This window comes from Ambystoma mexicanum, chromosome 3q, assembly GCF_040938575.1.
Source record: "Ambystoma mexicanum isolate Mex_15411 chromosome 3q, UKY_AmexF1_1, whole genome shotgun sequence".
NCBI classification, from domain to species: domain Eukaryota; kingdom Metazoa; phylum Chordata; class Amphibia; order Caudata; family Ambystomatidae; genus Ambystoma; species Ambystoma mexicanum.
The window spans coordinates 374,228,948-374,244,784 of record NC_090926.1 but is presented as its reverse complement, the minus strand read 5'-3'; the positions used below and the strand labels follow the sequence as shown (position 1 = coordinate 374,244,784).

Here is a 15,837-nt window from a genome sequence, read left to right as displayed (position 1 = left end):
TTATTTACGCAATGTTTGTCGGATACCTGTATCCGACACACACATTGCTTAAATAAATAAATATGCAGGTACCCGACAAACATTGCATGAATAAATAAATAATCCTGGTCCATGTATCCTTACAACAGTCAAGACTTTACTGTATCAAAGCATACACTTGATTCCCATTCAAAGAATGTTAAAGTGATTGTTTATTGGGTTCAGGTGTCTCCTTGTCATTGCCCTTTAGGTTTAGGTTGCCTCCAAACCCCCTCCAGCTCTTGTGTTCTTTGTTGGTTGGATATACTGCATCCTATGCCATATTCAAGGTCTCTTGGTGTGCCCAGTCCTCATTATCTGCAGCCTAAGTGGGTCTGGGGCATAAAATTGTTTTGGGCATCAGTGAAAAAGTGGCCCACCGTTGCAAATGGCAATTCATTCCTTGTGTGATGGACTGTTTGATTTGGGTAGGAGTTCCTTAATGTTGTAGTTTGGGAATGGCGCGCAGGGTGCGGTGGGTATGGTGCACGGGGTGTGGTGGGAGTGGTGCGGCGGGAGTGGAGCATGGGGTGCAGTGGGAGTGGCGCATGGGATGCGGTGCGGAGGGGGGCGCATTCCTAGTGTTCGCCCTGGGCACCAACATTTTTCTAGAAACTGCCCTGGCCGAGGCCACAGCCTGCAGCAGTGCCAGTGGTAGAATACACGTGTAACACATTTGTTTCCTAACATTATAAAAATGAACAGGCATATTCATTTTTATAATGTTAGGAAACAAACGTGTTACACGTTTATTCTAGCACTGGCACTGTGGACTGCTGGGGCAGTGCCCCCTAGAGCCTGACTTATGTCAGGCAGCCACCTGGGCTGCCTGACGCAAAGACCGGCCCTGGTTAGATCTTAATCAATGCCAGCACTGGACATTATAGTATGACAAGCATTCTTCTAAGATGCAAGTGACCCAGAACCTTCCATAAGTTTAACGATGACAATAATGAAGGGGTAAATGCATTCGCTGTTTTGCATTTTGCATAAAGCAACAGTCTATTCCACTTGACAACAGGACTGAGCCATGTTAGGCTCAGTTCAAATCGCACAATCTGGACTAGGTAAGATTTTGGAATCAGCAACAATGCCTTCCAGAATAAATCCTCCAATAACTTCCAATCTATTTGGGTTTCAGGCACTTTGGTATGTCCTCCATAAGTGATTGTAGGTACCACCTTGAAACACTTGTGTATAGGCGCGTTATAAATGCCATATCATATCATATATCACCCTGCCACTATCGAATGTTAGCACAGGTGCTATGGAGAATTTCCCATATTTGGCTTGAATGACCTTGGCTTGGGATGTCAAAGCATTGATTTAACTTTTCAGGACAAGCTTATACAGAGCTTCGTTCTTTGTGTCATTTATGACCACACCCAAATATTTATAGTGGTTTGTTACATCAATTACTTGGTTATCCACCACCCATTTGAATGCTTGTTATGATTTTTTTTTGACATAGTTGAATCTCATGCTGTATGACTTAGTAACATTAACTGATACCATATTTTCTTTTGCATATATTTTCAGCTTGTTCAATTGCCTTTGCAGACCTATTTGAGTCCTGTCAATTATTACCAAATCATCTGCACAGAACAGATGCAGAATTGGTTTGGCTCCTAGTTTTGGTGGGAACGATGCAGTGTTATGGAATACTGAGTGCATGTCTTTTATGTAAAAAGTTAACAAGGTTGCAGCAAAGATGCAACCTTGTTTAAGGCCTCGTCCAGTAGGTATTACATCCGATAACAGCCAATTTTGGGTCAATTTTACCTGTACGTAAGTGTTCATATAAAATTGTTGCAGAGCATGTCAGATGTAATTTGGGCAACCTGCTTTTGAGTAGCTTTGGCCATAGAATATTTCTTGAAATTGAGTGGAACGCGACTCTGAAATCTATGTAGGCAAGAAAAATAGGATTTTTTTTAAACTCAGCTTGTTTTTTGAGGGCTGTTAATAATGTAAAGTTAATGGATGTACCGAGTCCAGCTATTAATCCAGATTGATGTGGATCTAGCAATTTAGAGGTGACCAGGTGGTTAAGTCCCTTAAAATTAACCAGGCATACAGTTTGCCAGGAATATCTAATAAGGCCAATGGCCAGTAGTTTTCAGGGAGCTTCCTGTCACCTTTTTTAAAAAATAGGGACTATAATTGATTTTTTCCAAGTCATTGGTATGAGCCCAGTCTTTGCAATTCTTGTAAACAGGAAGTACATCATTTCTGTCCATACACTCACATTTGCCTTGAGTACCGCGTTGGAGAGACCGTCGGGTCCTGGAGCCTGCGAGGTACTCAGTCTTTTAATCAAAGTCATTATATCATGATGATCGAATTGAAGCTATTTATGATCTTGCAGAATGGAAGGCATTATTATTTGGTCAGGATCACCATAGATGCGTGTATAATATGCAATCCTGTCTGCTTCCGGTATTGAATTTAATAACAGTGGCTCTGTGTTTTTGTAAGGCACCTCATTCAATAGTATCCATATCATGGAGCTTGATTTTTTCGTTAATGCAGTTAGCATTTGTTTATTCTGTTCTTGCATTATCTTTAGTCTGTGTTGTGACACAAAATTCTTATGTTTTGCCCAGAGCTGTCTCAATTTCCGTTTGTCATCTTTATTCTTACTAAATTTTAACCTTTGTGTTTCTTTTTTAACTTCTTTTAAGCATTATGAATGACCCTATCAAATGAGTATTTATGGGTGAAGCTTTGCCGCATGCCTTTGACATGCTTTTCTGCAAATAGCATAAGGGCTTGTGTATATTCAGGGACCGTGGATACCTCACTCTGTTCATCTTCACTTTTCAATCTTGCAAGTAACTTGATTATCTTAGGACCATTCCATTTTATCCTATTTTTCTCTTTTGATACTTCAATGTCATGTGTGTAGAACTCGTTGTGTTTAATGTGTGTTCTGCTCCATACGATTTCCATCACTGTCACTGGTCGCTACAACTTGGAAGTTGACAACTTTGTTCAATGCTGATTGTGAGATAAACAAATAATCAATAATAGATGAGGATGAACCTCTCTTCCAAGTAGCTTTTGGGGGATTGTCATTCTTAAAGGGACCATTCAACATGGTTAAATTGCGTGCTTCCATCAATTTAAGCCATCAGTTCGTTTTTACACAGGCTGCCTTCCTCCTTTTCTCAAAGCATGATATATTTAAATCCCCGGCAATCACTGTCAAATGGCTATCTTTATCGCAAGCTATTATTTCAAGCAAAAGGATGACCTTTGAGATGAAATCATCCTCATCATCATCTATCAATGCTGAGTTCCAATAAACATTTAATATAGCAATGCATAGGTCCTCTTCACAACCCTCGTTTTTATACAAAATCTCTCTAACTGCAAACAAGCATGAGGAGATGCCCAAGGGTATAAAATCCCTTTTAGTTTTTCTTTTTACAGCTATGATTAGACCAGGCATTGGTCTACCTTTCTTTTGTTTTAAGGCTGGGATACATTTAACATCGTAGTCAGCAGAAATGGGTTGGTCCGCAAGCCATGTTTCTTGCAATATGAGTATCTGATAAGCTAACAGATGTTTAAATGTATGCTTGTCAAACAAATGTGAATACTGAAACGAAAGCTAACACCCCTGATGTTGACCTAACAAGTTGAGCTGATGAAAATAAAGTACAGATGACAATGATTGCTTAGGAAGAGACCAAGAACACATACATGCCCAGATGAAAGATAGGAAACGTTATGATCCTTACCCTAATAGGACCACGCTCTTAACAATATTTAAACAAATTTCAAAAAAAGGTAGCAGGCGCTCCTCTACAGAAAGAACAAGGCATGATAACCTGTTCTGAGATGAGAGTTTGCAGCACACGCTTTTTGCTCACTGTACCTTTCACAGATGGGAAATACCCATTTGCATATCAGTCATTGTCCCGCCCACATGGGCAGTCCAGCACCGAAATGCTATGGCAATTCCTCTCTGAACAAGAGTACCACCAGCAACCCCATACACTTGTTTCAGCCTTGTTGGACATCATCAGTGAGGTGACGCTTTGCCTCTCTAAGCACAGCGAGCAGGGAGTCCATGTCTGGTTGCCCCCAGGTAACTTAGGGTGACCAACACCAAGTTCCTTGAAAACATTTCAAAAGAAGGTAGCAGGCGCTCCTCTCCAGAAAGAACAAGGCATGATAACCTGTTCTGAGATGAGAGTTTGCAGCACACGCTTTTTGCTCACTGTACCTTTCACAGATGGGAAATATTAATTTGCATATCAGTCTTTGTCCCGCCCACATGGGCAGTCCAGCACCGAAATGCTATGGCAATTCCTCTCTGAACAAGAGTATTAAACAAATACCTAACTTAAAACACATTAGATCAAGTGATATTGATGCAATTCGGTATACTAAAACAGTAAAAAGGGATACTGTATCATTCTTAATCCCATCTAGGATAGTTAGGGACACCATCTGGAAAGAGAGAAGCAATCTAGGAAGAAAGGGCTTATGGTTAACAGCCACTCGCTCTAAAGAGGTGAGAAAAGCGTCTCAACAGAGTCCACACGACAAAGTTGAGAATCTACACAAAGATGAATGAAAGGAAGATAGAACCGTACATTTTAAGGATGAAAGACATTCACACTTGCTCAGTAAAGGCAAGCAAAATGAAAAATTAGCAGATAATCATAGATCTTCAAGTGACCAATCTGGTTAGGTCAAATATAGGGACAATGTTTACAAAAAGTATTCAGCCTGGTTAAGGAATTCCCACAAAGATCAAAATAAGTCTCATATAAATTAGTGCCAATGCCTGTGATATTCCGCCGCTGAAATTTGCGGTTTGGTATACAAGAGGGTATTCACATTTGTTTGACAAGCATACATTTAAACATCTGTTAGCTTATCAGATACTCATATTGCAAGACACATGGCTTGTGGACCAACCCATTTCTGCTGACTATGATGTTGAATGTATCCCATCCTTAAAAAAAAAAAAAGGTAGACCAATGTCTGGTCTAATCATAGCTGTCAAAAAAAAACTAAAAGGGATTTTATACCCTTGGGCATCTCCTCATGCTTGTTTGCAGTTAGAGAGATTTTGTATAAAAACGATGGTTGTGAAGAGGACCTATGCATTGCTATATTAAATGTTTATTGGAACTCGGCATTGATAGATGATGATGATTTGATCTCAAATGTCATCCTTTTGCTTGAAATAATAGCTTGCGATAAGGATAGCAGTAGATTGTAATAGTACTACACAGTTGTCTGAGGGGCAATAAGAGTCAGATTTTCATTGTGTGGTGCCACTCTCCATGATCAGATCCAATTCTTTTTCCAATTTATCTAACGTAGATTGATTTCATTCAGCTTTTTTGTTTAAAGATTCATACAATATAATCAAAGTATAGATGCTATTGTTTAGTGCAGTTAACATAGGCTCATTTCCTGAGATGGGCAATTGTTTCATCCCAAAGGATGGGCGGGGGGCTGGCCTTGCAAAGGAAACATTGGAAATTGCAGATGTATTTACATTTGAGGCAGGACATTCGTGATAAAGTATAGGAGATTGTGACAGGTTAGCTGTGTTCAATGCAGTTATTTCACACGCAGAATTCCATTACTACACATGCTGCAGGAAACGGTGGGAGCAGCACCCACCGAAGTACAGAGAAAGCATTTTGCTTTGTGGTGTGTTTGCTAAATGGACAGTGTTCTTATTAACATTCCATGTTTGACCTGTTTCAGCTCAACCTCACCCTGGAGAAGAAGTTCCTGGGTGCGTGGATTAAGATACCCTGTCTGGACAACCTGGGCAGCTGCACCTACGACGCCTGCGACCTGCTGGATACGTGGTTCCCTGTCGGACAGCCATGCCCGGAACCCTTGCTCACTTATGGTATCCCGTGCCACTGCCCCTTCATAGTGGTGAGAAGCCATGTTCCTGTCTGCAGCAGGATTGTTTGGGCGTCTGAGGGAAGGCCTTGCTCGCTTAGTGGGGGGGAGGTAGGCGGGACTTGTCATATTTGGTTCCATGATGTGCCTAGTCCCTAGTGTGATAATTCAGTCACTCGCAGTTTTCACAAGACTAACGTCCACTCTCTGTCTCGCCTTCTCTCTGCAGGGCACGTCCTCTCTACCAAGCTCCGTGTTCTACATTCCCGCCATTCCTTTGCCATCCTGGCTGGAAAGTGGAACTTACCGCGTGAAGGGGATCTTGAGCAATGCCCAGGGAGAAGTTGGTTGTGTCCACATTCATGTGACCCTCGCCTAGCAGTCTCTCTCCTGGTGGAAATAGGGACTACGGGGTGAACTAAGAACAAGATGTAATGCCCACCTGAATTCAAAAAGGAGCAGGGGGAGGTGCCTCGTAGGTTGCAAAAATGCTTTGTAAAGACCTCTTAAACAATGCTCATAGATATTGCTGTTGACTTTCGGTTATATCCACTTTAGATTCTGGTTTAATATGAAATTGTAGATTGGAAACTATTATTTGCTGAAATCAGATGTCCGATTATAAAACATAGGCGCAGCACATGCGTTTAACGTTTAAACATTCGCAATGCCCTTTTCTTCTCACGTTAAAAATGCCGCTTACCGAGACTTTTACAGGAAGCAAACTATTGGCATTTAAAAATAATAGAGAAGCTGTTCTTGAACATTAGGTCGATCAAAAATGCAATAAGTAAGCAGAAATTACAGTTTTTAAAATGGTGAGGTTTTAGAGAGTTTAGTACTTACATTTCAAATCAAACACTTGAAACAAGGGCGAGGGGTCAGTGGGGTGGTTTTCTGCACTAGCTCAAGACCAAAGAGCCCTTTAGATGGAGCGCAATATCATTTCAAAATCCGCTCTCTGGCTCCATGCGCAACCATGCAGGACTGAGCGAGGTACCAGAAAGAAGTCCCTCTTGGAACCCTGCGTTGGACTGTGTCCAGGTAATGGGTTCTCCATGATGGTTTTCTTCCACCCATAAACCCGCCCTGTCTTTTCTATTTTTACCCCCTTGTTTAGCAATGTTGCACCTGGTGTGGTAGGGCAATAGGCTCCTATTGGACCCCCCTTTCCAATTGGCCTGGTACTGTGTAAGACATTCGGGTAGTGATGAGTGAAGAAGACCATCACTGTGTGACTTCTATGCACCGTACTAAGCAATCTACACTGATGTCCTGAAGTCGGAGTGCATTTTAGCAAAAGGGAAGTCCCTGCATTAGCCGCACAGGGAGTATTTACCAGGATCATGCCCTTCGCTCTTCCATTCCGCAATCCCTTTCAAGTATCGAGATCTTGACCGGCTGCGGATCCACGAAGACAAGAAAAGATGTGCGGTCCCTTCTTGGCTGTCACTGTCTTCCTTTGAAGATCTCATTCTCAGCGACTGTGTTCTAATTAGCATCTTAATTGCAGGTGAAGCAGCATTTGCACACGGGGAAAGGCGCTCAGCCAATCAGGTGGCTGGAACAGTGGGCGAGAACACACAATCCCTGCCTGCTGTCCCTGCCACCTGAGGCCCTTCCCCGTGTGGCGCGTTTTTTTTCATTTTTCTTTCATTGCGGGAGGCAACAGGGAGCCACCACCATAGTCCCTTTTCCATATGGCAGCAGATATCTTTTGTTTTCTTTTTTTTCACTTATTATTGGGATATCAGCTGTGCTAGCAGCTCGGACCTCCCAATGAAAAATTGTGAAAGCCATTTGCACCCCGGGCGACAAACCCCTGGGTGAGAATGGCTTTCATGCCCTGCCTGGAGGGAGGACATGGTCTTTATCGGCCCACAGCCAGAGCTGAGGCCCGAACTTCACTCCAGCCCGACTTAGCTCGGGCTGGCAAGCTGTTAAAGGCCATGTCTGCCCTCCTGGCAGGGCTTGGACGCCATATTTGTGAGGGCAGAAAAAGCGCTTTCGGGTCTAAATGTAGAAAAAAGCACAGCTGTCCATATTCTTTCTTAATCAAAGAAATGTTGAAAAGCCAACCGTAAAGCCGGCAACTAACATAAGAAACCTATTTGATATCAAAACATTAATGCCGGGAAACACCTACTATGCTCAGATTAAAATTCCATCCTATTGTGCACTTAGGCAGAATACTTAATGCAGAACCATCTGTAAAAGTCTGTGTAACAAGGCCACCCTATAAAACCAGCGTACTGCCAGGCTATTATGCAAGTCTATGCAAAAAGGATGAGCATACTCGGCCTTGACACTTAAGGGGTTAAGGACCAGTATGGTTAAATCCCATCAAAAAGAGGCCTGGACTGAGTGGTGCCCTCAGACATATTCGCTGCATTATCACCCGTGCTATGGAACACTGCTAGTTTTCTACTGCTGTTTTCCTGCAGTTTCCCAACGTGTTTTTTGCAATCTCTCTCTCTCTGCCTCTCTCTCTCGCCCTCCCCTCTCTCTGTTTATGACCATTATCAGTCCTCAACTATTAATCCTACCATTCCAGAGATCCAGCCTAACTGCAGCGCACAGTGTGAAGGCCCCACGCTGGGTAGTTGGGGACAGTAGGTACATACTATCTATCATTCACTGTTAGAATTCAGAGGTCTGTAATCATTGGCTCTCCAGATGTTTTGACCACCACTCCTACCAGCCATAGCCAGCATAGTAATTGGAGAGGGATCATGGAAGTTGTAGTCTAAAGCTCCTGGAAAGCAGCAGGTGATAGATTCCAGTGCTCGGCCCTCCACTTAAGAGCTGAGCTGCTCAATGGACGCACAGCCTTTTTAGCACTACCGAAACCTTCATGTACCGTCTTCGCCCCAACCAACAGTTCAGTTTCAGGACTAAGGCTCATGACACCAACAACCCCAAGACCTTGTGGTCTCCTGTGCATCTAAGCATCATACTCTGGTTCATATTAAGGGCTCTATCAGAACCTTGACGGTAACCCAGCGGTAAATCTGCCGGGATACCGCCAATGCATATAGCGTTACCGCAACTCGGCCCGGTGCTATTAGCGCTGGATACCTAGTTGGGGTATGGCTGTAAATCCCCATTTCTTCAGGAGTCCATAGGACTCTATGGGGCATGCTGGGCGCTATTACCGCAGCGCAATTTTAGCTGCGGTAATAGCACAAATGGGGGGAAGTGGAGATTTTTACTTTAAGCAAAAAACTCGTGGTAAACCCACTTTCTGCCCAAACTCGGAATTGGGCAGAGCAGTAATGCGGTGGCAATAGTGTTACCGCTGCATTCTTACCGCTCTGCCCAACCCGTGATGACCCCCTGATAGGCCTTGGTAGCGCTGTTTGGAACTGAGGTGCCACTGCAAAGATATGTGTGGGCCCAATAGCAAAAGGCCCTGCAGGACTAGACTGAGGTGCACTGCAAAGCTCAGGTGAGCCTCGTATCTTTGATTGATCGTGGTGCTGAGGGTCAGGATGTAAGTTTTTGTCAAAGCTGTTTATTAATCTCATGACTGGCCCGGGCTTTGCAGTTAGCAGCATGAGGACGCAGGTTTGCAGCACGATTACTGTTACGAGCATGGCTGCATATATAATGATAGATGCAATCTGACCAGAAATAATAATAGTACCTGAATTCGAATACTTTAATTTCTTTACTTAACACTGATTGGAATCACGTTTTATTAGCAACTATTTAGAAATGTCTTACTGTCGGGTCGTTGGCGGGTACCTGAATTGATTGTCTGAAAAAAACAGTGTTTTTTAATTGTGAGTTTTGAGGTGTAAATGATATGTTCAATGAAGATTAAGCCTCATTGGTGATAGCCCTGCTCTGATGCGAGCATACGGGATCCCGTCCCCCTTGGGAGAGTTGCATAATGTCTTTTGTTTAATAAATACTTCTATGCAAATCTCAGCTGCTGTTGCACGCCTTTTATTTCTCACTGTGTCGTCATAATTTGCTGCTAATCCAATGCGCTAACATAGAGCTGGTCTGTCCTGCACCGTGTAAACAATGCAATGCAAAGAGGGTGCCCCAAAACATGGTCGGATTGCAGAGGGGACGTTTGGGTGCCTCGGTGTTTTCGGGAACCGCATAGGGAAGTAGCAGCTATGAGAAAAACATGATGCTCTAACCAAACGCAACCACTTGATGACACCATTAGTCACAGCGTGTAAATCTTTGATGGATTCACATTTCAAAATTTCAAAATATTTGCAGTTAGTTGGCCCAGTGAAGTTACCGTTTAATTGTATTTATATTTAATTGTATTTATATTGTGCTTTCTCCAAAGGGCTGCACGAGGAAAGAAAAATGATTTTGGAGGGTGGACCAAGTAAACAGGCAATAATTATACAGAATGATCGGGAAGGCAAAATTGAACAGGGTGGGCCAAAGGGAAGAGAGGGGTGAGGAGAGGGAGATCGGATGACCAACTTTAGGAAAGGTGTAGTGTCCTCGCATGTGCTCCCAATGGTGGGTGCGTAGTCTTGTGTAATGTATGGTGCGTGGTGTGGAATGTGTGGTAGTGGTGAGACGGTTGGGAGTGAAGGTGAATGTTGGATGACGGAGAGTGAGGTGGTATATTTGGGCCATGTGGTGAGTGGAAAGGGATATAAACCTAAGGAGGGTGCAAGGAGAGCCATTAGTAGTGCACCTGAACGAAGAATAAGGAGGAGGTCAAATAATTCTTGAGACTGTGTCAATAATGTAATAAATTTGACAGAGCCGATGAGAAGATTGCTCAAGAAGGAGGTGAAATTTGAGTGGAGTGATGAATGTGTGAAATCTACTAAGTGCATAAAGAAGAGTTTGTGTGAATCGCTGAATCTGGGTGGTTTCGTGATTGGTAGGCAGACCACACTCACCATGGAGGCGAGTGGCATTGGACTTGGGGCAGTGTTGTTGCAGGTGATGGAAGACAGACACAAGAACATTATTTGCCATGCTTCTAAAGCCATAACGGAGGTGGAGAGTAGATATTCGGTGATTGAAAGAGAGTTGTTGGCTTGTGTCTGAGCAGTAAACTATTGTGTGGGGCAGTGGGTTTACCATATGCACCGATCAAAAACCCCTAGGCCACACCTAGGCTTGCGAGGCTAAGTTTGAGATTGCAGGATTACCACTTTGAGGTTAAGTACGTACCTGGTAATAGGAATAAGGTGGCAGACTTTCTTTCGAGGTTGCCCTTGAAGTTGGAAGGAGATGTTCAAATTGATGATTCGGAGGTGGTTGCTGTAGTTTGGGATGTTATTCCTAGAGAAAGATGGATCCAAGAGTTGCAGGGCGGTGAGGTGTTATGCAAGGTCATGGATTACACTGTGAGAGGTTGGCCAAATAAAAGTGTGCTGGATGAGGGGTGTCTTCCATTTTGGGAGGTTATAGATGGGTGTTCCATTGAAGATGATTTGTTGGTGAGAGGAGACATGTTGATTCCACCTAAGAGTCTGAGGGAAGGTTTGATCGAGAGGGCGCACCAGGGGCATCCTGGTTCAACAGGCAACAAACTTAATGTCCGGTCCAAGTATTGGTAGCCTGGTCTGGACCTCAAAGTTGAAAGGTTTTTGAGATGTTGCTGGCTTTGTCAAAACTCAGACAAGAGTTGACATTGTAGGCCCGTATGGCAACTTCGGTTGTGAAAAGAGGTTTTTGACTGTCGTGGTCGACTATTATTCCAAATGACTGGAGATCAAAATGGTACGCAGAATAGATGCATCTAATGTCATAAACTTCTTGGAGAATGTGTTCAGGAGAGAAAGTTACCCGAAAACGGTAATTAGTGACAATGGTGTACAATTCAGGAGAAGTGAGATGGCGATGTATGCAAGGACAGTTGGCATTCAATGGAAATGTTCAACTTACTATTACCCACAAACCAATGGGCTTGTGGAGAGGTGCAATACAGTTGTTGAATCTGTGGAACAGGCCATCAGAAACAACATGTTGGTAGAAATGACATTATAAGAAAAATTATGGAGTGTTAGGACATCTGTTTGGGCTGACTCTGGTTAATCTCCATTTTTGTTGATGAGAGGCAGAGAACCCAACACAAGTTTGAATCCCGTATGGGTGAATGTGAGAAAAATGAGGAGCGAAGAGTACCAAGAGTGCCAATATCTGTGAGGAAAGGAGCGGTGGTTTTGTACAGGCTCCAGTAGTACCTGGTGATTTAGTAAGGATAACGAAGGGAAGATCAGTGAGAAAGTATTAAGTATTCCAGGCATGTGGGAGTAAAGGAAGTGTTTCACAATGCTGTCAGGGTACATGATGGTTCCATTTGGAACATAGATCGAGTAAGTAGATGGAGATGGGAAGGTATGTGATAAGATGATATGATAGGTTATTTATAACGCGCTTAATACCCAGAGGTTTCTAAGCACGGACCCGGGGCTCAGACCTGTGGTGCTCCGTGTTGTCTTGCTTCCAATGCGAGCACGTTGCCCCTGAGCTATCCTCCCAAGACCCATGTGTGTGGGTGGTGAAGATTTAGGCGGTGATGTGGATGATAGAAATGGGTTGGGTAATGTGGATGATGCTATGGAGAGTAACAGGAGTGTGGAGGAGAGAGTTGCCCATTCGAGAGATGAGCAAGAGGTTGTTACGACCAACCAAGGTGTTGAAGCGAGAGGAAGAATGAGGAAACCTCTGGTGTGGTCAAAAAACGATGTCATGAACTAAAGAGCCAAGAACTCTTTCTTTAGATTTTGCAGGAACACTTTAAAGTGTTTATTTTAGTGTATTACACTGTTTTTATGTTCTTGTTGTGTGTGTTCTGATTACATTATTATTAGTTGTTTGTTTTATTGGGGAAAGGGGTGTGTGTATTGTCTCAACTGTGCTCCCTCCCGCGTGGTTGGAATGGTGGGTGCGTAGTCATGTGTAATACATGTGCATGGTGTGCAATGCGTGATAGTGGTAAGATGGTTGGGAGTGACAGTGAATGTCAAAGGGGGCACAGGGTTGTTGAAGATAAATAAAGTAGCATTGCTGCTCACCAAGAAGTTCCAGCTTCTCAGATACACGCCACTACAAAAGGGTTTTGTAGTACCCTTTAGACATGGAGGTGCATCAGAAACATCATGTCTTGCGTGCAGTAACGTACTGTGCCGTTTGCGCCCCTCATTTCCCCTGTAGCAACATTTTTGATAACAAGTTAGTGTCAAATGGCATTTTAACACATACACAGCACACAATAATAAAAATCAATGTGATGCTTATGCATACAAAACACTGGCTTGTTAGATTTCTCTGAGGACCAGTCCTGGGATTTTCAAGGCCCTGTGTGGCAAAAGAGATGCAAATGTTATAATTTGCATATGTATTGACATCATCTGAAGTGACATCACAGAAAAAAAGATTACAATGAGTGTCATCAGTCATTCTGGACCAGAACACTGAGCTGGGACTTTGGGTCTTAAAACCGCTCAGTGCTGGAGAAAGACCATGTTGTCCATTAAAGTGAGCTGTTTTCCCAAAGCTATTATGAGTTTGCCGTGTGCAGTAGCACTTTTCAGAATGCTCATGCGCAGAATGGAATTACCATAAAAAATCATCTTGGACCCAAATAACCAGACAGACTCAAAGAATATGGCAACATACTACTTTATTATCAGGGTGATTGCCCATTTGATGGCAAGGGCCTCTAATTCCAACACAGAGTAGTTATTTTCACGTGGCAAGAGTTTTCGACTAGTGAATAGGATAGGGTGTTCTAATCCATCACTAATTTGCGATAAAACTGCTCCTAACCCTATGAGCATCAATTTGTAATACAAATTCTTTTGAAAAGTCTACTACTTTTAAGATTGAGTTCTGACACAAGGCTTGCTTGAAGTTGTTGTAACATGCATCGTCCTCATCAGTTCCGATGAATCTTTTGGGGTTCAGCGTTCTTGTAATTTGTCTGTCAACCTAGCTGTTCTATTTGAGAAATTTGGGATAAACCTATGGTAATAACCGATCAATTTATATGGCCTCATTAGATCTCTCTTCTGCCTTTGGTTGTGTTAATCAAGAGATTCTATGGGACAAAATGTACAAGATTGGCTTTCCCAGGTGAATTATTAATATGATTGCCAAAATGCATACCAATACATCATACTGCTTTAGAATTACATCACATGGTGCTCTGTCTGACCCCATTAAGACCTATGTAGGGGTCAAACAGGGCAGCAATTTAGCAGCCACCCTTCTCAATATCTACCTCTCAGGTCTCGATGAGGTTTTTCAAGACGATATTGCATTTCCTTTGAAACTGGGTAAATTGTGTATCAAATGGATGGCCTTTGCAGATGATGTTATATTATTCGATAAAACACCATATGGACTCCGGTATGCTTGTAATCTTAATCTGCAGTCCAATGCCTCGAAGTCTAAGATAATAGTCTTCAACAACAAGAAAAGGAAAATACATAGATTTCAATGGACTATTAACAACCTTGTTGTCCAGCACACCACAATGATAAGATACCTGGGCTATAATTTGATTGATACTACGTCCAAGCTTATGTGGAAAACAAGTTTGAATCAAAATATTATCCCTTTCATTTCCCAGATGAAGGGAATCTATGTAAATATTCCATGCTCCCTCTAATTATTTACTATATACTAAAGGTTGAAGCTATTATCTTATTTGGCCTGGACATGTGTCTTGAGAATATAGATGACATACTTGATAAACTACAAGGGAAGATTTGGAAGAAAACATATCTACCCAATGCGATCGCTAACTCTATCATAAGGCATGAATTAGGGATTGCCTCTTTATCAACCAAACGTGCATGGAGACTCCTATCAAACTTTGCAAAAATGCTATTGCCTCCACGCAATTCTCTGTACGAGGATTTTGCAAAGCTGATATTAGACCAACATCCAAAATCTATAGTCTCATTCTCTAATCAAATGAGAGTGCTCCTGGCTAAGATTGACACTAACTGCAAAGATGTATGCTTAAGACCAGCCTATGTAAAGCACAAATTATACGAGTATGATTAGTGTCTGACAATAGACTAAATTAATAGCTATAAGAGCTACAAAGAATACTCTAACTTTCTGAGGAAAAAAATCTCCCAGATTGGGATACTTACTATTCTTTCCTTGTCACATTGCACGAGATTTGTATCTACAGTTTAGATTAAACCAATTTCATACTCTAGAAAAAATCAAAACTGGAAAACCAATAAGGGTGTATATATCTTGGGAACATGTCGCTTTTGCTCTAATTCTATGTATACAAAAACACTTAAGCATTTAGTACTGTACTGTTCTTATTTTGCAACAAGTAGAGCGTTGATGCTAAACTACATCAATCTAGGAGATAGTATCAACTCTCGTGAATTGCTATGGACTAGAATAATGTGGGGCTATAGTAGACCTTTAATACTTTCCCATTTTGAAACTAATTAAAGATGAATTGAATATCCAAAACTCTTATACCTGAAGCTGAATTACACCAATAAGATGATGTATGTTTCAATTTATCTAGGCAATGTTAAATTCTTGATTGTCCTGTAGTGCAATGTTGATGCTGTTATTTTATCATTATATGTCTATGTATATTTTTTATTTTTTCGATAGCCATTTTGATACAAATAGATCAAAGATCTAGATTTACTACTACATAACACCTTCTATTCTGGTTAGCATTGAAGAATCTGTCTGATTCTGGAAAGTGAGATTATTTCTTTTTTTTATTTGTTATTTAAATTACGTAACATCAGTCACTTATGTTTTTATTAAGATTACTTTTTATTGGTCTATTTTAACTTATGTGATGTACAACACAATATATATGTTTAGTTTCTCATGTTCAAAATGTATGTATTTGATACATTTTGTAAAACTTTGGTTTGGAAACTAAATACAATAAATAGAAAAATAAAAAAATAACAGATCAATCCTAGAAATGCCCCAAGG

At 41.9% G+C, this 15,837-nt stretch overlaps 1 protein-coding gene across 1 annotated transcript in view; it reads left to right on the top strand.

Annotated features, from left to right (window-relative positions):
* The window catches only part of LOC138447979 (ganglioside GM2 activator-like), a 76,152-nt gene extending 66,315 nt beyond the window's left edge, over window positions 1-9,837 (top strand). Inside the window, exons 7-8 of the mRNA XM_069604506.1 lie at window positions 5,758-5,937; window positions 6,134-9,837. Of these exons, the coding sequence (XP_069460607.1) occupies window positions 5,758-5,937; window positions 6,134-6,283 (330 nt within the window). The 3' untranslated portion in view covers window positions 6,284-9,837. The remainder of the gene's footprint in view (window positions 1-5,757; window positions 5,938-6,133) is intronic.
* The last annotated feature ends 6,000 nt before the right edge of the window (window positions 9,838-15,837 follow it).